This window comes from Archocentrus centrarchus, chromosome 13 (genome assembly GCF_007364275.1).
Source record: "Archocentrus centrarchus isolate MPI-CPG fArcCen1 chromosome 13, fArcCen1, whole genome shotgun sequence".
NCBI lineage: Eukaryota > Metazoa > Chordata > Actinopteri > Cichliformes > Cichlidae > Archocentrus > Archocentrus centrarchus.
In genome coordinates, this window is record NC_044358.1 from 4,406,557 (window position 1) to 4,432,532 (window position 25,976).

A 25,976-nucleotide genomic window follows, 5' to 3' on the forward strand; every position below is an offset into this window, starting at 1 on the left:
TATAAATATCCTCTCTCCTTGACACCTCCATCCCCCAAGGTATGTCATCTGGCCTAACTGCCTTTCCACTCTTCATCCTCTTCATAGCTGCCCTAACGTCTTCCTTACTAATCCTCTGCACTTCCTGATTCACCAACACTGACCACAGTGTACTCCCTCCACCTTCTCAACACTCCTTTCACACATCCTTTCTAGTGTGATATCTTTGTCTAGCCAATCGACAAACATCCTTTACTTCTACCTTTGTGTCCAGCCTCACTTTCACCTCACTATATGCCTTTACTTTTCCTTTGCCACCTCTCTCTTTGCCGTAGACCTAGCCTCCCAGTACTCCTGTTTACTTTCTTCATTTCTCTGACTATTCCACTTTTTCTTTGCTAACCTTTTCCATTGTATACTTTCCTGTACTTCCTCATTTCACCAAGAGGTCACCTTGTTTTCTTTCCTCTGTCTAGAACACCTTCTTTCTTTGTTTCCCCTCACTTCTTCAGCTATTCAGAGAATCAAACCATTAGAATAAAAAAGCTTACATGAGTCAAACTGAATTTACCCTTCAAGGTCAGCTTCTCATGCACCTCCAGACTGCTTCCAGTGCTGCTATGTGCTCTACCACTTCACCTCAGACTTTGAAAGTGTACAGAATGCCAGACCCAATTTTCAAGTTCACTGTTTTACTCTTGGTGATGACGTCCGTCTATGACTCAGCACTTTTCAGAAGTTTTCATCGGAAATCCAAAGTCTTAGAGATTCTGGAGAGGAGTACAACCAGGAGTGTGCCTATCTTTTTTCTACATTCACTGGATCATGTACTGTGAATTTGTTCCTTTATGTCAGACTGTCAACATCAAGTGCTACTGTACGGTCCTGGGGTATCTCAGAAAACACTCAGTGGAAACAACCTGAACTGTGCCACCTGTCATCATATGTCAGCAGACAAAACGCCTGATCATGTGATCCTGATTGGATTGTCATCTTCATTATTCTGATTTATTACCAGCTCATGCCATGCCTGAACATTCCTTAAACATTACAGCTTTCACTGGTCTAGCAGATACATGGGTATCAAGGTTAGTGGAAGATGGAATTCTATACGATATACAAGACATTCGGAATGGGATTTTGGTCTCAGTTTCTATTTTTTTTTTACATCCTTAGCACACTGCAAACACAAATTTGTGGCCACAGAAATATGTTAGCTCACCACCTACCCTAATTGACAAATTTGCCTCCGTATGACTTTGTCCACTTCAACAGAATGAAATTCAAATGAAAGAAATCAAGATAGAGAATCAGGAAACAAGTTTTCTTAATTTGGTTAACAGTATCTCTGCACTAAAATAACATACAGTGCTTTCTGTTGGCTTTTACCAATAAAAGCAATGGCCTTCATTAGTAGATGCTAACAGGTAAGACACACAAGATGACAGAGGCTGATGACTCATTCCTGTACAGACATCATTGCTTATCATTATCATCTGACCTTTTACCTTTCACCTTTCTCGAGAGCCCCTGAGCTCTACAGGCTGATAATCAGACTGCATTACACTGATGCCATCACTTATTTACCCTGCAGGCTTTAAGTGCAGGAATGATGAGATGGAAATGACAAGGTCTGACCAGGGTGGTCAGCTATATAGACTGTATGCAGCACACAACATTTACAACGATATGAAGACTTTTAAAAGGAGAAGTTACAGTGAAGAGGACGAGTCTGCACTACATCATATTTCCAACTGCTTATGCATATCTTCTTTTTGCTGACTGGAACATTACTGTTACATTAAGGAAGTGGCCTGTTCACACAAACCGTTTCTGTCTTAATCAATGCATGCATGATTTATGTTGATTTATTTACAGTAAAGCACAGGTGTGCTTGTACAGATCTCAAATAAACCCTGACAGGAAAACTAAAAGTCACTTCCTGATTGTTGCTGATACCTAGGAACCACTAATTTCATCCACTTAGTGGCATGTCAACTTATTTTTTCCAGTTCATGTGCATGTAAATCTACTTACTTTTCTATCTTTCAACACATAAAGCTCTCCAAATAACAGGACAGTCTTATGTTTGGTTCACATTTGCACACATGTGGGGAGATGGGACTGACCTCAGCAGGTCAGAGAATGATGACAAAGGATGATGACAAACTCCATGAGCTGGCACACTATACACATGCTCTCGCTCACTATCTACTATCTCTTTATCGCTTGCTCACATACACACCTTGACACATTGTCCAATTTGCACATTTGTTAGCAGAGCACACATTAAAGGTGTAACAGGGTCAAATAGTAATTTCCTTGATGGGGTCATGTGGGCACACAACAGATTTGTACAATTAGTAACAGCTATTTGTGTTAGGAAGCTGATACATCTACTACACCAATGCTTAGAAAAGAGCTTTGGAATATAGTGTGTTGATCTTACAAAAGTGCATTTTCAAATTCATTTTGGGAACTTTGCAATTAAAGGAGCTCTGAGTAACTTCCAGACAATCACATGTTCACACTACTTGTGTGAGCTAGAATTCACGAAAATAATGAGGATACATGCAGGACTGTGTATGCTCTTCAATCACATTTCATTTCTTTATATTTTGCTAGGAAAATGGAAAATAGGCATATATTTATTGAAATGTGCAAACACAGATGGACAAACACTATATAAGGCAGAAACAATCCTAACGAGTCTGAACATCAGTAGTTGGTATCTAGAAGAGCTATAATTAAAACTAAGGCTGACAGTTTCATTTTCACAGTGCCCTGTTCTCAGATCAGCCATTAGAACGCCATGCACTGCCACAGCTTGGACCAAGTCAAACATGGTTCTGGCTGCTGTGATGACAAATATTGGATAAAATGAAGATGATGGATAAAGAACTCACAAAAAAAGAAAAACAGGCTGCTAGAATGAACTTGTTTCAGTGTTCTCAATTTCTCAGTTTGTGTGCTCAATCTTGAAAAGGAAGAAGCGACTCTCCCATCGCCAGACAGCTGACAACAAGTCGGCTACAGCTGGTTACAAGCTAACATTAGGGTAGCTAATGATAAGCTTGAGTGTACTTTAAAAAGAAAAATTTAATTTAAATTAAAAAAAAAATAGACTTTCTCTCAGATAAATAGTTTACATTTTCACATCATATGAGAGCTTATTCACGAAGTCTTCAAGTGATACTACAGATGAACAGAGTTTTTGAGATAATTCCAGGGGTAAAAATTTAAAATACAGCAAAATATTTAACTGGCATACATCCATTTTTTTTTATTTGTGATTTATTGCAAAGTGTTGATATTATTCAAATATATCAAACTATAGTGTGTACAATTTTTTGTTTTTTGTCTTTATACATTTTATTTTTCCACAAACATGAGTGGAAACACACTGGCCAGCCACGGTCATTACGGGGCAGAGTCTAAATTTAATGTTTTTGGGCTCTCTTGGCTGACTAAAACATGTTTGTCCTACCGCAGCTACCATAAATAGCATTGTGCAATTGAATTGGGATGAGCAAGAAAACAGAACTCTGTTGACTGAAATCTGCAGTCTACTCTAGTGGTGCGATGTTACACACTGTAACTTTAACACCTGATTTACCATCACATAGGAAATGTATGTTTAGTAACTAGACAGACTCTATAAAAAGTTTAAAATTCCACACTACATGCATCTGCAACATACAAAACTTCCTTCGTACTACTGCTGTCATTTTAAGCATGACAAAGGCTATACACAGGTCAGTATCTGATGGTCATGCCAGGGACTCTCTGAATTTCTTTTTACAAAGTTGGCTTTGTGGAATCACAAAGACCTGAAACTTGCTTCTTTAAAAAAAATTAAATGCACTCTCGTCTTTAAGGTTGCCTCCTTTGCGCATCGTTCCCAGGAAATCCAGTTCTGACCACTTGGCCAGAGAGCAGACATTAAGTTCTGTGTGAAACTGACCCAGCCTTCATGTCGAGGATCGGCACTGTTATTGAGAGAACACTACAACGACAATGTTTCTACCCATCAGATTTGCCTGCTCACAACTTCTTTCTCATTCCCAAAATGAAATTAAGATTAATGTGTTGGTGTTTAAAGGACTAAAGGACACTGCAAATTTGGAAATTGCAAATGATTCGAACAGGACTTACACATAGTACTCCAAAAACAGGGGCGTGAAAGTGGTGGAACATTGACAAAAGGGGCCTACTGGTCAACAAATTTTTAATTGGCTAGTTTTTGATTTTTAAAATGTGAGTTGCAAAACTCTGTTTATGTCTGCCACATAGAGTATTTTAATTAAAATTCTCATAGTTCAGTTTACTTTTATGGCATGGCACTTCTCTCCTTTAACACGGCCACACTCTCTAAGATTTTCACTGCACATGAGTGAAAACCGTCTCAACATCAATAATTGTCATTCATAAGTAAACTAAGTGCTTCTGCGGTCCCAACATCTGCAGATTTTTTTTTTCTCTCTAGGAAATCTCACAGCAATTTTAAGCTTGGGCTTTTTTTTTTTTTTGTAAGGTTACAGGTTAAAAAAAAAAAGGTAAGGTTACAGCTCACGAGTGACAGGAGAAGGGAACGGGAGATCGACAGACGGATCGGGGCTGAGTCTGCAGTGATGCGGACGCTGCACCGGTCTATTGTGGTGAAGAGGGAGCTTAGTGTAAAAGCGAAGCTGTCGATTTACCGGTCGATCTACGTTCCTACCCTTACCTATGGTCACCAGCTTTGGGTAGTAACCGAAGGGTGGCTGGCCTCTCTCTTAGAGACAGGGTGAGGAATGCAGCCATTCGGGAGGGGCTCAGAGAAGAGCTGCTGCTCCTCCACATCGAGAGGAGGAGCCAGGAGGCCCCTGGGTCTATCCTGGGGCCTCCTCCCAGGCATGTTCTACTGGGAGGAGTCCCCAGGGTAGACCCAGGACATGCTGGAGGGATTATATCTCTCGGTTGACCTGGGAACGCCTTGGGGCCCCCCCAGATGAGCTGGTGGAGGTGCCTGGGGAGAGGGAAGCCTGGGCTTCTCTGCTTAGGCTACTGCCCCCGCGACCCGGCCCTGGATAAGCGGAAGAGAATGGATGGATGGATGGATGGATGGATGGATGGATGGATGTTACAGCTCTTGTCCAACATAACTTTAACATATAGGCTAAAAAAAGTCAGGGACTGAATCCCAATCTCCTGAGAATTGATTGCCTGTGGCTGAGAAAGTACAATATCACAATATCCACAATAATGGGGAATTTTAAACAAATATCTAGTGAGAATATCCAAACTGGATAATCTGCTTTTTTTTTTTGCGTTTTCAGCCACAGCAGCTTTTGTTAGCAGTGGAGAGAGACAGGAAATGGGGGGAAGATACAAGGGAAGACACGCGGCCAAATTGGCGACAGGCTGAGACTCGAACCCGCGCCGCCTGCACCGCAACGCGCAGCATACGTATGTGGTCGACAGCTTCACCACTAAGCCACCCGGGCCCCCCGGATAATCTGCTTTTGAAAAACAAGACCCATCACCAATGGTGCTTGTGACCCATGACCCGTTGCTGTGTGTCTTCCCCTCTCTCTCTCCCCACTTTGCTGTCTATCTTCACTGATCAGTACTCAAAAAAGGATAATATTACAGCCCCATTTCATAATAGAAATAGAATGCCTTTATTGTCATTATACAGGATTTACAATGAGATTGGAGAAAGCAAAAAGCCCTTCAGCAGACCTTAATAGCTTCTACAAAGCTATTTTGCACTCATTTGGAGGCCTTGCCCTAAACCTTTATCCAAATACTTTTAGTCACCCCTGGGTTAGTAAAGATATAATACATATTCCAGCAAAAATACAATTTTAATATTAACATACTTATAAGGTATTCATACTACATAATGTACCCATACTACATAATCTGCTGATATCAATGCATATAATCATAAGGCTACCATGTACAAAACTTAATCCAACTATGTTGCTCATATTTGAGCAATATTGCTGAGCAGTGGGTATGGCTTTAATTTTGCTCAATGATTAGTCATAGTCTGTACTATTTATGGCCATAAGTCATGCCTGACCAACATGCTAGACAATTCTCAGCCAATCAGAAGTTGGCATAACAGGCTAATCAATAAGGCTGCAGCCTAAAAGTGATGTTACTATAACTGATTGATTGACTGATTGCTCTAAACCAGTGGTCCTCCCCAGTCAATGACAATCACACATAGGATTCAATGCAAACTCATTAAAAAAAAAAAATAGAAGAAATTAATAGCATATGTGCAGTCTGAGACACTTTTCTCTTGTACTATAGTGTTTCCCGACTATGCACCTGGCAGCACTGCTACTCTTGTTATATGGTGTCGCTGCTTGTGTGTGTGTGGGTGCAAAACCTTAAGTCAACGAGGTGGTTCTTTGATTATGTCAACAAAGTGGATAAGCAGCTGAAGCATGATATAGACAACTGGAGAACTTCGCCAGCAGATTGCTTGCAGTCCCTAGACATCATCTAAAGGTCACACTAACAGGCTACCCATCACGATGCTGAGTAATTAGTGTCACTCAGGTGAATTACCTGGCTAGCCAGATGACATTAATTCCATCCATCCAATGTCAGACAAAACTTGACTGAATCAAAATTAAAATGCTTTTTCATTTCAGTTTGTGTAAAGGGTTAAAATGAAGGTTAATATGTCATACCACTTAATTTTTTTTTATTATTGTCACTCAAAAATAGCACAGACGGATATCATTTGTAAATAAATATCAGTTGACAAAGTGTTCAGTATTTTCACTGACACAGACGAAAGTGAAAAGAATGCTTCAATCAAAGCTTTGGGAAGGGGAGACAGAAAATAAATGGAGAAGACTGGAAGAACAAGCACAAAAGATCCCTGTGCACATTCCTGTGCTGTTCCACAACAAAAACACTGAGCTGATCACATTGTAACATAGGTCTACTTATCAAAGAGATATGTTGGACAGGCAGTGAATGCTGAGACAAGAGGAGATGAGACAGGGACAGACAGACGGATGGTATGACAACAATATCCTCCCGCTTTATTTTGCATCGGAGGATAATAACCAAAAAAACAAAACAACAACCAAGAGACCTGTTGTACATAGATCTCTGCTGTCAAATGTTTTACTTGTACAATATGTGATATGTTGGAATGGAATCTAATTTGGCTGTAGGTGAACCATCATTGAGCTGATAGGTAAATTTTTAATTTGTACAAATGTGAAAAACATAAATAAATAAATAATGGAAATATGTCTTGGACATTCTGTAGACCTTGGTCCAATGAATACTCATACTAAGTTTCAGAAGAATTTGCCAATAAAAAAGGAAGGAGTAGCGATTGATGTTAAACATGAATGTACAGTATTTCTTAAAAATTTATATAAAAAAAAAGTCAAAAATTGAAAATCTGTCTTGGAGATTTTGTAGACCTTTACCTAAAGAATACCCATACCAATTTTCAGAAGAACTGGCCACGAAAACAAGGGAGGAGATGCTATTGTCAGAAATCAGAAATTAATCTGCAGGATTGTGTAGTGGTTTACCCAATTAATACTTGTAGTAAGATTCAAAAGATTCAGCCAATAAATAAGGGAGAAATAGCCATTGAAGTTGAAAATGAATACATTGTTTATCTTCAAAATTTCAAAAATTCATAAAAAAATGTAAAAAGTAAAATAAAAATAAAAATTTGTCTGAAACATTTTGTAGAGCTTTGCACATTGAACACTCTTACCAATTTCAAGAGTTGGTCTAGGAATAAGGGAGAAGTGGGGGTTAAAGGTAAACATCAATGTCCAGTGTTTATCAAAAATTTTGAAAATTCATGAATAAAATTTAAAAAGTCAAAAATTGAAACTCCATCTCCCCCTATTTTGTAGAGTATTTGTGTTTCAGAAGCAGCAAACCAAGTAACCAAAAAGTCGACAGACGACGGCCAGACTTGATCCATCCATTCATCCATTTTCTACCACTTATCTGGATCTGAGCCACAACAGAAGCAGGGTTGTGGTTCTACCCCGGGCCACTCCTTGTGCTATCCCTGAGTCTGAGTGCAGATACCCTTCAGAGGAAGTTAACACAGATCGACTAGTAAATTCACCTTCATGCTCAGCACTCTATTTTCCACAACAAACTGGTAAAGCATCCGTCACTGCAGATGCTGTCTGACAATCTTCTCCTTCATGTGACCAAGACCAGGGGGTTTTCCCCCAAAACTGGTCTCTGGGTTGACTACATACATAACTTTGATGGTCCACATGTGTAAGGCAGATAGTCTGTGTTACCTTACTTATCAAATGTCTGTACATTTCCTGTTATATTTGGCCATTTGATAAAAAATTACAATAATTTAAGCTCGTGATAACTAAACTCTACTATTTTTTTTTATCCCAGTAATTTTCCTTAGTGAAATGCCAAAACTATTTTGTATTTAGGAAAAACCCTGCACAACCCTGGGTGGGGTACTTCAACTCTTCCAAATATGTCAGCAAGTCCTTCCGCAACCTGGAATGGGTATTTTCTTAATTCATAAATCATGTGTTTTTGGCAGAGATATTAGATTTAATATAACACAATAAAAATGTTAAATTATGGACCAGAGACTTTGAGAAAAATACTGTCAGTTGCCAGTGCCACCCCTCAGCCTCCTGGCAGTAGAATCTTTAGGTGGCACAAACCTCCTAGAAGCACAAATTCAAAAACTAGGGCTGGGCAATTAATTGAAATTTGATTTCAATTTCGATTTTGGCTCCAAACAATCTCAACAACAGTGTCATCTGCAAAAAACAATTATTATTAAAATGACTTTGTCACATTACGCTCCGTATACGCTTAGCCTTGATTTATTCTGTGGCGTTTAGTCGTTGCGGGCCTAGAGAGTAACCTACATTAGCGGCCAGCGACATTAATGGCACTTATGCTTGTGCTGGTGTATTATGTGTTAATTACCATTAACTATCGAGCAGGAAATCTGTGCCGTAACCTGACCTGCACCTCCCGAGAAATAACAAATTATATATATATATATATTTTTTTTTTTTTTTTTTTTATTATATTTTGTATTTTATTTTAAATTAATATTTATTTTTAAGAGATTGTAGAAATGTACTAGACTTCAAAGTATTCACTGTTCTCTAAGCGCTATAAATGCAGTGTTTACAAAGTCAACGAGTAATCATGTTAAGTAATCGTGATTTCAATATTGACCAAAATAATCATGATCATGATTTTTTCCATAATCAAGCAGCCCTATTAAGAAAACATAATTACTAGGTCTCAGTAGATCTTAATGGGGTGCTTATGAGCCTTAATGATTTTACTGACAATATAAATTCAAAAGCAAAAACCTATGTAAGATACAGGAATAAGAAATGCTAAATTCAAAATAAATATAAACCACTGAGGATACTGTCACTTTCTGTGATTGGCAATATTAGCATCAACATTTTTAGTAGATGAATCTATGGTATGAAATTGTATATCCTAGGTGACATCGTTGTCCAAGATTTTTAGAAAACTTGACCTCTGACCTTGACCTTGAGGTCAACATCTCTGAGATTCCAACTCATCCAAGATTTTTAGTAGACGAATCTATGGTATTAATTTGAAAAATCTAGGTCACATCATTCTTGAGTTATTGCATTCACAAAGACAAACGTTGACCATCTGCCTGCCCGCCTGCCTGGTGACAACAATATGGTAAAAAAAAGTATCTATTTGCATTTATTTGAGTTTTGGTCCAGTAATGCATCTTTATCCCAAGAGAGAGGCAAGCTTCTGCTGTGAGGTCAGTCATTTGGTTGATCTGAAGCTATAGGTCGAGGCAGCATTTTGATGAGCATGGAAGCTGTGACTCACACAGTACTGTAAGCTCAACCAACCGGTCAGGAGGGACAACCCTTCTATGTCTGTCCACACAAACACATACACTTACACACAAACAGGCTTAGAAAGCCTGGGTTTTGTACAGCCTCTCTATGAAATTAGTTTCCATTAGCTCCACTGTGATTACTAACTTTCCACTGAGACAGCAGCATGGTCACAGTGACGTCAAAGGATGTCCTTGATGAAGAAACAGCATCAAGACACCTGTTAAAGAGTTCAACAAGCATGTGTGTGTGTATGTGTGTGTGTGAGTATGTGTAGGGCAGAGATAGGAAGTGTGGTGCTAAATTATGTTTAGTGAAAGCATTTTACACAAGGGAATTAAATGAAAAAAAAACAAAACAAAAAAAGTCTCAAAATGTGTCACCAACCTATTGATTTACCACAAAAGAAATGCAATCACAGTTTCAAACAAATCTAGGAAATCATTGTAAGTCAATATAATGTCCTCTGAAGTCATGAGTCTATAGCTGTATGCTTGTGGTAAAAAGAAAAGAGAAAAATAATAGTACTTACTGCAGAGAGCGATGATGTGGCTGCTGTCTTCGTGGACAAATTTCTTAGTCACCGCTTCCTCCATAATCTGCTTCACCTGCACATAGAAGAGCCACAGTGTTTCTGTGCTAAGAGTCGTTATCTTGAACCTTAGCTGTTATTATTGCCTCTCTGTACGGGAGAGGCTGAATACAGATTATAGCCATATCCACTTACACAGTCAAGGTAATCTGCATCAGTTTTACATAAAAGATACCATCTAAACTATCTAAACTAATCAATAAATAAATCAATTTTTCACAAAATTGTACCTTTATATACACTTTATATACTGTATGGACAAAAATACTGGCCCACCTACACATTAAGAGGCTTTTACAGCATCACATTCTAAATCCATTGTCATATCGTGCTGTGCAGCAGGAGCAGGGAGACCCCAAAATGCAGGCTTAGTTTTAACTAAAAAGGTGTTTATTGAGGACAAAGAAAAGGCCAGGGTTATACTCGGATGAACGGGTGCCAGAACTAAATGCATGAAAATAAACACAGGGATACACACAGCAGCGGAAGTCGTAGACAACGACACGACAAAGAACAGAAGAAAACTGAGGGCTTAAATACACATTAGGTAATCAGGGCAAGAGGAAACAGCAGGGCACAGCAGGTGAAGCAAATGAAACTAATAACAGGGGAAGCAAAACTAAACACAAACACGGGGAACACAAGACTGTCAAAATAAAACAGGAAGTGACTAGACAAGGTACACGCAGACTTGACACAGGGAAACACAAGGGACTAGAAATAAACTAAGGAACTAATAAACATAATCACAGAAATAAATGGAACAGAACCAAGAGAACACAAAACACTGGGCCACCGGCCCAGGACCATGACATCCGTAGGCATTAATATGGAGTTGGGTCCCCTCTTTGCAACAATAACAGCTTCCACTCTTCTGGGAATGCAAAATGAATGGGCAAAAATTCCCACAGAATTTTTGTCTCTTCATCCAGAGGAGTATTTTCGAAGTTAGATGCTGATGTTGGGCAAGAGAACCAATGTTTGTTCTAGTTTATCCTAAAGGTGTTCAATGGGGTTGAGGTCAGGGCTCTGTGCAGGCCAGTCAAGTTCTTCCACACCAAACTTGTCCAACCATATCTGTACAGACTTTGCTTTGTGCATTCGAGCACTTCCCAAACTTCCCACAAAGCTAGGAGCATAGAATTGTTTAAATGACTTGGTAAGCTGATGCATTAAAATTTCTTTTCACGGGAAGTAAGGGGCTCAAGTCAACCCCAGAAAAAAAAAACAATCTCATAGCATTATCCCTCCTCCACCAAACTTCATAGCTGGCAAAATACAGTCAGGCAGGCAGCATTATTCTGGCATTCACCAAACCCAGATTTGTCCATCAGACTGTCAGATAGAAAAGCGTGATTTGTCACTCCACAGAACACTCCACTGCTCCAGAGTCCAGTGGCAGAGTGCTTTAGACCTCTCCATCAGATGCTTGGCATTGTGCTTGGTGATGTAAGGCTTTCATTCAGATGCTCTTCCATAAAAATCCATGCAATGAAACTCCTGGTGCACATCCGCTGATGTTAATGCCTAAGGAGGATTTCAACTCTGCAGCTACTGATTCAGCAGAGTGTTGGTGATTTAAGCACAATGTGCCTCAGCATTTGGCAACTCCACTCTGTAACTTTATGTCGTCTGACACTTTGTGTCTGAGATACTGTGGTTCCTAAATTCTTCCACTTTGCAAAATTACCACTTACAGATGATCATAGAATATCTAGGAGGGCAGAAATTACATAAACTAACTTGCTGCAACAGTGACATCCTAATACAGTACCATGCTTTAATTCAGAAAGCCCTGTAGAATGACCCGTTCTTTCACAGACATTTGTAAAGGCAGATTGCATGTCTAATTGCCTTCTCATCACAGGCTGATGCATTATCCACATAGCACCTAAAAATCAGACCAACACTGATGTAATATGTAGTAATATGCTTTTATTTTGAGTTTAAACAAACTTTTCTGAAACAATCCAAGAGCAGGTTTCTTTAAGGCACACAGAGATAGAAGTGTGTCACCACTTATCCACAAAAGGCTATTACATTTATTGCCAGCAATCACAGCCAGTTTGACAAACTGCACCTTGTTTCCTCTGGACAGAAAAATATCAGGTACGTCGTAATACGGAAAATCCAACAATGTCTTTCAGAGTCTCCCATACTGAGCACCAGTAATGTTTTACATTTATTACGTTTCCAAAACACAAGAATAAGGTCAACTGTCTCTATGTTACATCTAGGGCAGATATCAGAAATGAATTCATTTATCCTGTGGATGCTTTCTGGTATGAAACAGATTCAGTGAATAACAGTAAACTGCAAAATCTGGTGGGTATCATTTAAGAATGTTAGGACTTCCTCAGTCACTCCCACTCACCATGTTCACACGAACAGCCCATGAGGTTTGGTCCCTCTGTAAAATAAACTTTTTAAAAACATGTTGCAGATTTTGCATTCTACTTCTTTCTCTCCTATTCTAAATATTAGCCCAGGATACTTCCGCAGAATTGTTAACCTCAAATATTCTCTATTTTCTGTATATTGTATTCTCTTTATACAAACTAAATGCAAGATAACAATAGTCACAAACAAACACACACCAGTGGACACAGATACAGCCACTTAAAATGGCCGCTCCCAGCTGGCTGTCAGGCTGTTTACTGCATTTTACAATTATGCAGACCATAAATTATTTGATGATAGGACATCTGTGTAACCCTTTATAAATCACGTTTTTAATGTGGTTATTTATTTATTTATTATCAGTCTTAAGAAAGCCGGGATGAGCATCAGGAGGCTCCTGCATCTTAAGCCACACACACACACACACACACATACACACACACACACACACACACACACACACACACACACACACATACACACACACACACACACACACACACACACACACACACACACACACACACACACACACACACACATTCCCATAGTTGTAAGAACCAAATCTTTGGGTCCCTCCCCTAAACTAGCTTTTCACTGAGTCTTCACTCTAAATGTTCAGAACAGAGCTGCACATATTTCTTTAGAGCAGAGTACACACGCACATACAGCACTGCTCTCTGTTGTATCACATCTAAATGTGCCGTTCACTGACAGAACCCAGCAATGATCAATTCACGTTTAAACTTCAAATTTACTTTTTGTTTAAAAACATTAGCAGTGCAGTCAAATAACTGTTTCACGTTTTCATGTTCATTAGTCAGCTTGTTTAGTGTGCACATCCTCTACTTAATTAGCAACAAGCAAATATCTACATCAGTGTTTTACATAAAGGTTCGACATTCTGATTCTGTTAGAATTAAAGAACCCCTGAGCAAATTTAAAATGTATGAATATACAGCATAGCGGGCTGTAATTGAATGCACGTCCATTATCACTGCTCCTTCTGGTGGATACACAAGACATTACCACCAGTCTTCCTAAATGCTGCTTGAGAACGTTCCCACTCGTGGTCGACTGCCCACGTCACAAGTTTGGGGATCTCATTTCGCCCAAGGATCGGCCATTTTAATTGGCTGTATCTTATATCCCTGTTTGGGATTTCCCACACCCCCACCTCAAGTATTTTTTCCCAGAAAAAAATTATTTTTCAATTAATATTCCTGTAACTTATTTTAAGCCTCACTGCTAAAAGGGTAAAAACCTTCATCAAGTCAGAGCTTTGGAGACTGGACTGATACTGCTGGTAGTACTCAGGCATAAACATTACCAGCCTTCATTACATTAATAATGACAGTAGATTTAAAGTTCAACACTGTAATGTGTGCTTGAAGGGACAGTTTAGAGCTACTTTTCTTTTACTTTGTTAAAATCAAGAAATTGGCTTCATATCACCCCAGAATGTGAAGACAGCTTAGCAGCTGCTAATACTGCTACCAACTTTTTCTAATTAGTTATTCGTATGGAAAACAAAGTTTTTCTACTGAGCATCAAGTACCCTATTACCAAAAATATAAATATACAAATTTGTGAAGTCTCCTCTTCACATTGTGACATGTACTAATAACAGCTCTGACGATCTCGCCCAAACATCCGCACTGCTGACTTCCAATTAATATCTTGGCATCCTGGAAACATTTAAATGAGTCTTTCTGCAGCTATCTATTGTGTCTCTGGGGAGGAGAGCCTGAGTGAGTTCAACAACACTGACTCAGTATGCCATTTGCTTGTCCAAGTTCGCTCTCTCTGTAGAATTAATTGCAGTCAGTAATTAATCCGGGACATGTCTGACACCTCCGCCTGGTTTGGGCCTAATTGATAAACAGGATGGATTTAATTGCTTGTGTGGCTGTGTTATAATAAAACTCTCACTACAATATCACTCTTTCACTTAAAAGTTTTTCCCTGTATTGTGCAGGTGTGGGAGGTTGTAAAGATAGAGTTAGGCTCAGCCTTGTTCAGCTTTGCTAATTAAAGATTTTTTTTAGTAAGGGATGGGCTAAATTGCTCATTTTGTAGAGTCAAAAAAATGCGCCGCTGCTGACAAATACATCCATGTTCTCATCATTAGCTCTGGTGTCCACACAAAAACTAATTTCCAAGTTGATTAAATAGACTGAGTATAATTTAACAAAGTTTAACTTTGTCTATGCAGCCATAAAAAAAAAATATATAAAATATATATATATACTTCTATGACTTGCTGTCATTCCACCTCAGTACTGTTGGGCTATTTTAAATGATCTCTGGGTTCAATTTCTTTTCTGCATATTGACCACAATTTCTCTCAAAGCACACATATGTAGAAGGAAAGGAAAGGAAAGGAAAGGAAAGGAAAGGAAAGGAAAGGAAAGGAAAGGAAAGGAAAGGAAAGGAAAGGAAAGGAAAGGAATGGAAGAGGGGTAAAAAGAGAGGAAGCAATTTATTCTAAAAATAAAACTGCCTAAAGACAGAGACTGTTATGTTATTGCCCTTATGGTCTAGATGGACAAATGCCAGTAGCCCACAGATCTAGTCAAACTGGCTTTTTACCATTCCTGTCCCAGCGTAACAGTCATACATGCCAGAAGGAAAAATAAGGAAATGCCATGGCATTTGAAGGCTAGAGTGGCAAACACTGAGTCATCTGTTAAGACATATTCTAAATATTACAGTTCTGTCATTATATCAATATAAACAGTACCTTTGACCAAACACCACTCAATTTTAAATGCTTCATTATTAATTGCTCTCGGGTGAACGTCCAATCAATATGGCAAAAGATCAAATTAATTAAACCTTGACTACAAGGTTTAATTAATGGAACACGTACACAGAAATAGGACCAGCTCCCATGTCTGTTGGGCAAGATGACCTGAGAGTGATTTCAGGTTAGGGTGAACTCTCTGTAGAACTCTCTGCTTCTCATTCAGTCTCATAGATGTGCAAGTAGATCCGTATATATATTTACACAGAGAACAACTCCACTCAGTAAATCTGAGTAAAGTGACACAGCAGCCTGTCAGAGGGGGATTGATACTTCACCTGGATGTGACTGACTGTGAGACAGAACTGAGAATTGAGAATTAACAAGTTTAATTAGTTCTAGCTGCTGGGGATTACATAGTTTCTAAATGTGGATGCTCCTCAGCATGTAATTGCATATATTAAGAACTGGATTATGCCAATAGGCATACCCTGGATAACACAAGTTGTTAGCCAGGATATGCTCACTGGCTAACAACTTATGATGGACTCACCAACCAAGGAGGGTAAAAAGTTTAAAAAATAAAGTTCAAGTTTGTAGGCAGCTCAAAATCAAACTCTGTTTGAAGGTTTTCATCTGATAAAACTATGAGCAGACATACACAAGACTGCCTTGCACTATTGTGCAAGGCAGTATGTCTCTAGTATGTCCTGTATGTAGTATCTTGAACATCCACGGGAAGCGTTTAGGTCTGATTATCAGTATATGACCAAATAGTTGATTTGGACGTGATGAAGCAGCCGATATATGTTAGGTAGCTAAGCCACAGTTAGCTGGTTAGCAACCACCAGCCCTCTGCAGATTAGAGCTCTGAAACTTTAAACTGGATACATTTAAACATTAAATGTTATAAAAGATACATGGTTTGCTAGCTTGTCACCAGATTAAAGTGACATTATTGATTGAATAGCTTTTCTAGGTGATAAATAGCCTCTAAATGTGACTGCTCAATTTTCTAATGTGTGTAAAAGAACCAAGTATAAACATACAAATATCAACATGCAAATTCCCATGAGAATGTGACACAGTTTACACTGCTGTAACTTTACAGCTGGACTTCACTCTGTGGTTTAAGTAAGGTACAGCTCGACAAGTTGCATATATAAAATATATTCCTGATGATGGTTGATGATAAGTGAGTACATAAAACTTATCAGTTGTGTAAATTCTGACTTCAATTCCTTGCTTGCCCAATTGGGCGACTGTGGTTAAACTCAGCTGTATGCTAGAGTCCAGAGGATCATTCAACTCCAGCCTATTGCAACAGACAACATTGTGTGTATAGTAGCTTATTCCATTGTTTTTAGACTTCTTTACAAAATGGCACACAACCCTTGATAATTTGTGCACAGAAAAATTAGTGGTACTAGCCACAGAGTTACTTGCATTTACTTATATTAGATGACCTTCATTAAAACTTATCCAGTATTAATAAACATCTAAACTGATTTCCAGGAACAAGATTAAAACATCCTCCCTACATGTGTTTTTGTTGTTTTTTAAACAGCTGAGGGGAGCTGGTTCATTCTGAAACACTTCTACGAATCTTGAAGCTAATGCTTTCTGGGAGGGATGGAAAAAAAGATCCCATTAGCTACTTGCCTGTTACATAAAAAGACATTTAATTTTCCCTGTATATCATGATCATGATCAGACAAACAACAGAACATCAACAGTTTGTTTTTGCCTACCAAAAAAGAGAACCATTTTCATGCACTCTACAAAATGGAAAATACAGCCAATAAAAGAACTGTCCAGCACACTGTTTATTAAGTCAGGCTGTTTACTGTTCATCTAGGCCAGTACTCAGTTTATGATTAAGGGAGATTACAATCAGGGCAGAAAATTGAACTTGCTCGGTTGCCTGAGGTGAGGGATATAATCTGAGAAAGTTCTGCGGAAAGAGTATTATCCTCTAACACAACATTAAAGCATCTTTTTATTGTGCCACCTAACATCAGCGCCCCACAATTTTTTACTTTAGCATAAGGTGACAGCGTGTTAGTTAGCTAGCCAAGAATTCAGAATTAATTATTTTTTTCCGCTCTGTAATTAGCGCAAAGCATGGTGTTCTTATCTGACAGGTAAGCCACACAGGCATGGGTACACACTTTTAGATACAAGCTGCATCATTTGTTTTCTAGTCTGTCTCATTAATGGCTCTGCTCAGCCACACAGGTGTTTTCACTTACTGCTGATTAGACCTCTGTCTAAGAGTGGAACATGGGCAGCGCTATAATGGGAATTACTCATGACTTTAACAGGAGTAATTAACTTGGATGGATGCTAAAACACAAGCAGCTCAGTGGAATTTTGCCATTGTTAGTTTTTAATAATTACAAGTTTTTCCTAGTGAGAAAAATGACAAAGGTAGAATCTTTCCTGCCCTGACAGGTGTAGCAATGCTAATGGGTACAAATGTCAATCAATGACAGTCTGTACATACCCAGACCGTCCAGAGAGCAGATCTAACAGGACAAAGAATTTAAGTAACTTTTGTGAGTTCACTAAAGATACAGTGACACGTGACTTTTAAAACAGAGCACTGCCAAAAATTAGAGCCACATTAGTATAGTGTTAAATGCAGAAAGCAAAGTTAATTGCTTTAGGCATCCATGATGTGTCAGTGCTGTTTGTGTTTTCTCCCTCTCGCCTTCCTTTTTTATTCATTTCTGTGCAATACAGCAGGAAAACCAGTGAGTCTTGGAATATAAGTGACACTGATGTTATCTAATGCAAAGTGGATGTTCACTATGAGGGCTTAAATACCAGCAGGTTTCAAGACAATTAACTTTTTCTAAAGAAATAATATAAATGGAAACGACTTTTTTGTTTTGTTTTTAAATAAAGAAGCTTGGTTTGGAAAATGAGTGCCCCTCAATTACTTCTTTGAATCATTAATCACTTATTTGCTATTTAAAAGTGAAAAACGATTATAATTTTTTTTAGATTCCCATGTTATGGCTTCAAACACTGTTGTTTTTGGACCAACAATCCAAACTTAGAGAACTGCTACAAGAGAGGACTGATGGGATTATTAAATTGTTACAGATTATTTTTCTATCTCTCTAATTACAGTATCAGTAGCAATCATACATATACATATGGTGTTGAAACATTATCTTAAGAAAGTAGCGCTCTGGTGTGCTATGCTGCATCCCTTCACTTTACCCTGAAGAGCTAGAATGTTTCCATCCTTAAGAACTTTTGTTTGGCCACAGCAGAGACACGATCACTAATGAGGTAATAACTAATGCCCTAGTAAAATGGGTGGTGGAAGAGGAAGGCCTTAGTGAAGATGAGGTGAGAGCAAATTGAAGGATGACTTCATTTGTCCTTACTCATATGTAATGCAATTGTTGACCTGATGCTGCTTTTCACAGATACTATAACCCTCAAATAATTCTTTCCTGAAAGAGCTATATCCTGTATCAAATCATTTTCTCCACTATTCCCATCAAGAAAACGTAGAGGAAATTACCATTTAACCTTAAGAGTATGAAATATCAAGTGGATATCAATATAGTTTTTAAGAGCTACTCTGGCCTTTGAAGCTCTTGGAGCAGCAGCCATAAAATAAGATTGTTGCAGGAAGAAATTATTTGGTCCTGGAGAAAGCGTCAGTCTGAGGGAAAGTTAGCCAACACTGCTTTATAATGCTAGACTATTTCTTCAGGGAAGAAACAGTTTAATGTTGTTTTGCTGTGAGTTGCAATACTGCAACCAAGGCTACTCACTGTAGTAAATAAAGAAAATGGAGGTTACTGCCATTGGCTTCCACCACTATGGTCAGATTGATGTTGAACCTATCACAATTTCCTGATCTTGGAGTTAACTGGAAGATGAAACACATTATCTCCCACTGAACCCATTAATCCCATTATCTCCTCATGTGTGCTTACTCAGTGACATAACCTCAACTGATCTTCCATCCAAAAAAAGCTAAACCCACAATCACAGCTTTGGCCATTGCCAGGAAAATATTTATTAACTGGAAAGATAAAAAAAAAAAATCACTTAATATTAACCACTGGTTGAATCTCCTGATTGAACAAATATCAGTGGAAAGAGTATCTGCCTCCTTAAAAAAAAAAAAAACATTACTACACACTTTATTGAAATGTGATCTTCATTCAGTCACTCATTAACTATAAGTCTAGAATCCTGATTTTGCCTGTCAGCAAATCCCACCATGAATGCTATTAATTTTGCCATCTAAGCATGTTATTACTACTGACTAGATTTATTTAAGTGTATGCCATTGGTATTATTGATACAAATCGACTATTTTATATTAACTCTTCTAATCTGTGTTACAGCTTCAGGATCCTCCTCAGCATTTTTCCTTTTAGGCAGCAACTGATCACTCCAGGGACCCCAGCATGAATTAAATGGATTTTCTATTACTCTTGATCCTGGAGGGGACCCCAAGCCCTGGGGGTACAGATCGGCCTGTACCCATGGCCCTCCTGGCGCCTCTCCTCCCCAGCCCCTGAGAGGGCTGGGGGTACCCTTCCAGGCTCGGAGTTCAGGATGGAGGGTGCCGCTTCGGTTTGCATGGCCTTTCTAGGAGCTGCAGGGAGGTTGGAATGGGTTGACCATGGTTGTTTTTGCCCAAAATGGGCTGGCCTTTATATGGTTTGCATGCACTGGGCCAACCGTGTGTCTGGCATGCATGCCAAATTTAGACCTAATAGGCTACTGTTGGCAACACGTTTGAAAGGACATCAATCAGCTACTCATCATCACTAGGCCTGACCAGTCTCTAGGCCTGAGTTCATGGGGCAGTAGCTGCCAGCAACCACTTGCAACTGGCCTAGGAATACACATACTCCCCTCGTGACCAGTGGTTGACTAGTCTTGTGTAACTGAACTCTACCTGGTTGTGAAACTGTGAAGAGTGCAGCACAAACTGGAAACATAGACCATTCACCTTCAAAGTAAAACCTGTGCTTTTTGAAACATGTTGCTTTCAGCAGTAAGGCAAGGTTAGTGTTTGCAGACAGGTCTTCCATGCAAACTACCGGCACCACAGCAATCTGCTAGGAGTTTTTTTTTGGTGCAGCACGCAACCACTTGCCAGTCAGGAAATACATATTTTTTCCCTAGCGACCGGAGGAAGCCAGGGGGTCACCAACCCGTCTCTAGGCCTGTGAGACTGAGGTCTAAATCACAGTGATTTTTCAGTACTGTGAAACTTTACAATGCAGAGGGCAAAATTAAGGAAGCAAGAATTAACAAAAGCTCTGAATCAGAATTTTATCAGTTTGAAAAATTAAATATTTATGCATTTTTATTCAGGAACTGTCTGAATATTAAACCATGAGGCACACATACACATCAAGCTCTTTTAGATTAATAACCTTATTTTGTTTATAAAGCAAACAAAACATAAGAGAAGTCAAGCCTTTGCCCACTATGAAACAGTGCCACCTTCCTAGTTTACTATGTTGATTAAATGGTGTGCTAGTTCTTACAGTATGCATTTAACCTTATTTCTCTGGCATGCATGACCCCACCCCCTCCCTTGCTCCTCCATTGCTCCACCTCTCTCCAGTCATTTGCTTTCATCTCACCATGGTGACTGGACCTGATTGTGGACGTGTGCTGGTTCTTATAGTATGAATTTAATGTTTTTTTTCTCTCTTCTAAAGAGAGCCTTCATTTCCATAATAGGACAGCAAATAATGTCCAATATCTGGATAGCTGTTACACTGAAGCGTGTAGACACTTTGTGGCTGATTACAGCATTTAATCTTTCCTGTCATTAGTTAACCATGTGCAGATGCAAATACTTGACTCAAAGCTGAGCTGAATCAAGTATCTTCCACTGCTGCAGCAGTAAAGCAGAACATTCTAAAACTACTTTCAGATTATTATGTTTGAAGTGCACTAAACAGTCTTTTCTATGTAGTCAGTGTGCTCTCTTCAGTCACATATGCTGATTTGTTGCTGTCTGGCTGGTTAAGACAGTGCCATAAAAGCTTTTGGGTTTTTGTTTTCTTGTTTTTTGTCAAATTAATGTCCTCCAAAACTTTTCTATTTTGTGGAGACACAAAAAAACATTCATTTACAGGAGGAATAAACTAGTTCTGTAACCACCAGAATACCTCCGTACATATCACAAAAGCACAAGGATTCTTAAGGAAAAACAGTGACTACAGAAAGGCACTTTTTGACTCAGTATAAGAGACCACCTGACAGGGCTGCCTCATTGCTGCGATATTAATCGCCAACTGATGCAATTTAACTTCTTAGGGAGCTGCACAGGCTTTCAGTTGCCAAGCAATACTGAGAGAACCCAGTGCCACTTAAAGAGACAGGGAGCTTTAAACCAGGAGCCAGCCGACTCTGTTCAAACCAGGCTTTCTCAGCACAGCTGAATTTGCTTTAAAATGTTCTATGACACTGACTAGCATGGCACTGGATGAACTGTATGATAATCACTTTTATACCAGACACACAGAGAATATAACAACTGTCTGTATCTGAACAAATTGGGCAAAGCAGATGAATATTTGGAAAGCATATAACATAAAACAGATCAATATGTTTTAGCATCTCCTTATGTGAGGGCACATTAATCTTAGTCTAAAACTAAAAGAGCTGCATTTTGTCCTGGCCTTATCTCATTTACAGAAATCAGTCATCAGTGTCTCCAAAAAAGAGACACTGACTATAAGCACTATGTTTCAAACGCACTACATTATACGACAACAAGCAGATTGCCTAATATTGCATCTTGAGCAAAGCTCTAATTTTTTAAATAGAAGTAAAGAAAACAGGAAAATCACATCACATGAAAACAAACCTGCAAGGAGAATTTAATATAATTATTTTAAAAGTCAAAAACAAAACATTCTGCTGAGGCACCAAGGCTTCCTTTAAATGTTAACAGCCAGTATGCATTAACAATTGATGCTACTGCAGCACAAGTCAATGACTGCAGGTGTATTTGAAGATGCAGCTCGAAGTATCAACACACAGCTTTCAATGGCTCAGTCACCCAAGACTTCAGCTGCAACATTCCTTCCTTTTCCCCTGTGGTCTATGTTAAGTGGACACAGACCCCACTGCTTGCAGACATCCTGAGAACTGGAGCTGTTTTGAGCCTGAGGCAATGCTATGACTCAATTATTTAAGACTCAAACCTGTGGGTGACTGTGGAATAGCTAGAGGAGAACAGAAGTGTTTAGCTTTTATATTCAAGGTAAGCCTTTGCACTGAAGTAGGCACTTCAGATTGTACAGGAAAACGTTCTAAAATTGGACATTTGAGAAGCCCCCGTATGTTGTCCTCTTAACTTAGAAGCAAAAGGTGGCATTGGTTGGGCCAAATAATAATCACCAAATTGGTATCTGTCTAAAAAGCCTTTGCTGATCAGGCTCTAACAATAAAAAATTGGTTTAAAATGGGTCAGTTGACAATTAATGTTAACAGTTTTATAAACAGAGGCTATCAGCCCAGAATTCTGCAACTGGTACATCCTGACTGCACATGAAGAGATAATAACACAGTATTTTAAGCTGCTTTAATTTCTCTTACATGGAAGTCCAAGGGCCATCATTCAAAATGCCCAAAAGATCTGATCTAGAATGAAACAAAAAGAACTACAGGAATAATAATTATTATATTTAGGTCTCTGCCTTGGCTGAGGGTTTGCTTTTTGATATATAGAATCAAAATGTAACGTATATGCTGCCAGCAGGGCATCTGCCTTTTAGCACCTTTTGTCAGTTATAAAAGGGATATGAAAATTGTGAAGTTTTCCAGCAATATAGTGACTCCAAATATCTAACCCTCAGGTACATCCATGAAAAAAAGGCAAAACTGCCTGAGATATCAAGAGGAAGAGAGACTGAACACAGAAGTAAAACTAAAACTGAAGTTTATTTTATTTATTGTTTAAAGTACAGGTGTTTCTATTTTCTGTTTTCATCTTCTTTTAGCAGATGGCGGCAGTGATATCAATTCACCAAATCACAACCTTTGGTAAATGAATCTAATCATTCATAACCAAACATGAAATCTTGACTACATCAAGTCATTTGTGAGCCTAAAGTGAAGCGGTGGCGGAGGGGTAACGAGGTATTGTTTGATGAATGGAATACTTTAATTCACAGCACAGAGAACAATGATTAGGTAATCCCCCCACCTCTCCTCTTTGACTATCAGATTTTTGGCTTGGTATTTTTAGCCTGACCTTTCTTCTCCATTATAATGATGGGCGCTTCATGCTCAGACTAAGGTACAAGCAGGGAGCCACACCTTGCCACATCCAGCCTCCTAAGAGGCTGGTTTTGGTTTTCACTGACATTTCATCTGCAGGAAAATATCTCTAGTTGTAGCTTTCAGCATGAGGATTACAACAGGAGTGGGTAGAGAGGTTAAAGGGGTAATGATTTATTCCTCACTGGGGAGATGTGAGACATTCATCATCAGGAAGAAAAAAGCCTGTAGTGCTGTGTGCATTGTGGACGTTAGTGCTGCTGGTAGATGCCTCAGCTTATCACTTAAAACATGAGGTTTTGCTCCTGCAGGGCTAGTTTATTAATGGATGCAGATACAGTTATGGATATCATCATGCAGATACAAATAACAGTGTGACAAAGCAGAGGGTTCTTCCTCCCCACTTTCGCCAAGTGCTTGCTCATAAGTAACTCAGTTTATGGGGTTTTTCTCTAATATTACCTTAGTCTATAAAATGTATTTACTCTAATTGGCCTTTATATATATATATATATATATATATATATATATATATATATATATATATATATATAAACTCATTTTAAAATTACTGTGTGTGTGTGCGCGCGCGCTTTTCATCTGTACCTAAAAGTGTAATTACTGCTAAATATTGTTTTGCCCACAGACATGCTATCGGCAAAATATTAAAATATGATGTAGCTCCGTATGATAATTAACAGGCTATAATTTCATAGTAATAAACACAAAACTAATATATTTATTTTTTAATGGGAACAGTGCAATTAGCGAGGTCCATTTATTTAACAGTCTGGCAACTTCTACTTATGACGCGGACAATTCAGTCCCACAAATCATAAACACTGTAACCTTCCAGTCTAAAAATAAAACGACTAACCGCTTCAAAACCCTTTGTCTTGATTTTTGAAGCTAATAATATCATAAAATAATACAGTACTAATGTGAAGGCCGTCACACGTGAGTGCCTACCTCTCGTTTGACGTTCCATAATAATTTTTCCTTGTATTCTTCCTCCGTGCAGCCCTCCATGTCCGTGTGTGTGTGTCCGACCGCGGTGTGCTCGACAACAGGTCTGTATCTCCCCGTCACGCTCGGTGCGCTCTCCTCGGCCTTTCCTCCGCTCTCCCTTTTTACTTCTTGTTTCCTTCTTCCTTGGTTCAGCAGGACTCTGACGCAGCCGAGCAGCTTGACAGCGACGTCAGAGGATCCGCCTTCCTCACTTTCCTGATCAATGAAAGAGGAAAAAGGGAGGAAAAAAAATCACTGGCGCGCACAGCATCCAGCACCGCCTCAACCTGCAGCCTCTCAGCATCCGACACACCAACCTGTAGAGCCTCTAGTTATTTATAGCAGATTCTGTGAAACGTGTGAAAATGCTGGGGAAACGGGCTGGCTTAGTCTGCCTCTGTATCCCTCCAGTTAATAATATTTTTCTTGAGCAGACACTTCTTCACATCATTCTTCCGGGACTCCAGTGCAGGGAACATGGAATGAGCTCATTAGCTGCGGTTTTCGTTTTGTCTTTTTTCACAGGCTCGAAATAGTGGCGCCAACAGTTAGACATAAGAAGAGACGGTGAGTGAATAGGAAGGATTCTGAAGCACATGTGGACTTTGTAATCGTCTCTGATGCCAGGTTGGCCTGCTGCAACATAAATGACGTCACAGCAACGTGACGCATGGTAATCTCTTGTGGAGACCCCATCATTAAACTTCCTGCTTGTGCCTCCATGTGGGCTGAGGGTGCACCTGCAACCACGATTATGTAATTGAGCATTTCCCATTTATGGCAAATATTTTACACTTTACGTTCATTTGGCAGGTACAGTTAATGTCGCATAAAATGCACATGTTGCATATAAGTGAAGCTAAAGGATGTCAGAGAGGACAAGTTTGTGCTTTTTACAACATGGACTGTATCCATCCAGTTAACTTTAGGAAAAATGACAGGATAAAAACAGTGCCTTTAAATCCTTACCTTTTCCATTTCATGCTGATTCTCATTCAGTCTGAACTGTCAGTGCACTGAGAGCTGAGCAGACACTGATGTAGCTGTGTGGCTGTGTGGGTGTGTGCACATGTGCGCA

At 39.1% G+C, this 25,976-nt stretch overlaps 1 protein-coding gene across 1 annotated transcript in view; it reads right to left on the bottom strand.

The window, feature by feature from the left end:
* Positions 1-24,988, bottom strand: part of sgsm2 (small G protein signaling modulator 2) — a 112,172-nt gene extending 87,184 nt beyond the window's left edge. The window contains exons 1-2 of the mRNA XM_030744456.1: positions 24,860-24,988; positions 10,396-10,471 (exon numbers count right to left, since the gene is read on the bottom strand). Coding sequence (XP_030600316.1) covers positions 10,396-10,471; positions 24,860-24,919 — 136 coding nt within the window. The 5' untranslated portion in view covers positions 24,920-24,988. The remainder of the gene's footprint in view (positions 1-10,395; positions 10,472-24,859) is intronic.
* Between the last annotated feature and the right edge of the window lie 988 nt (positions 24,989-25,976).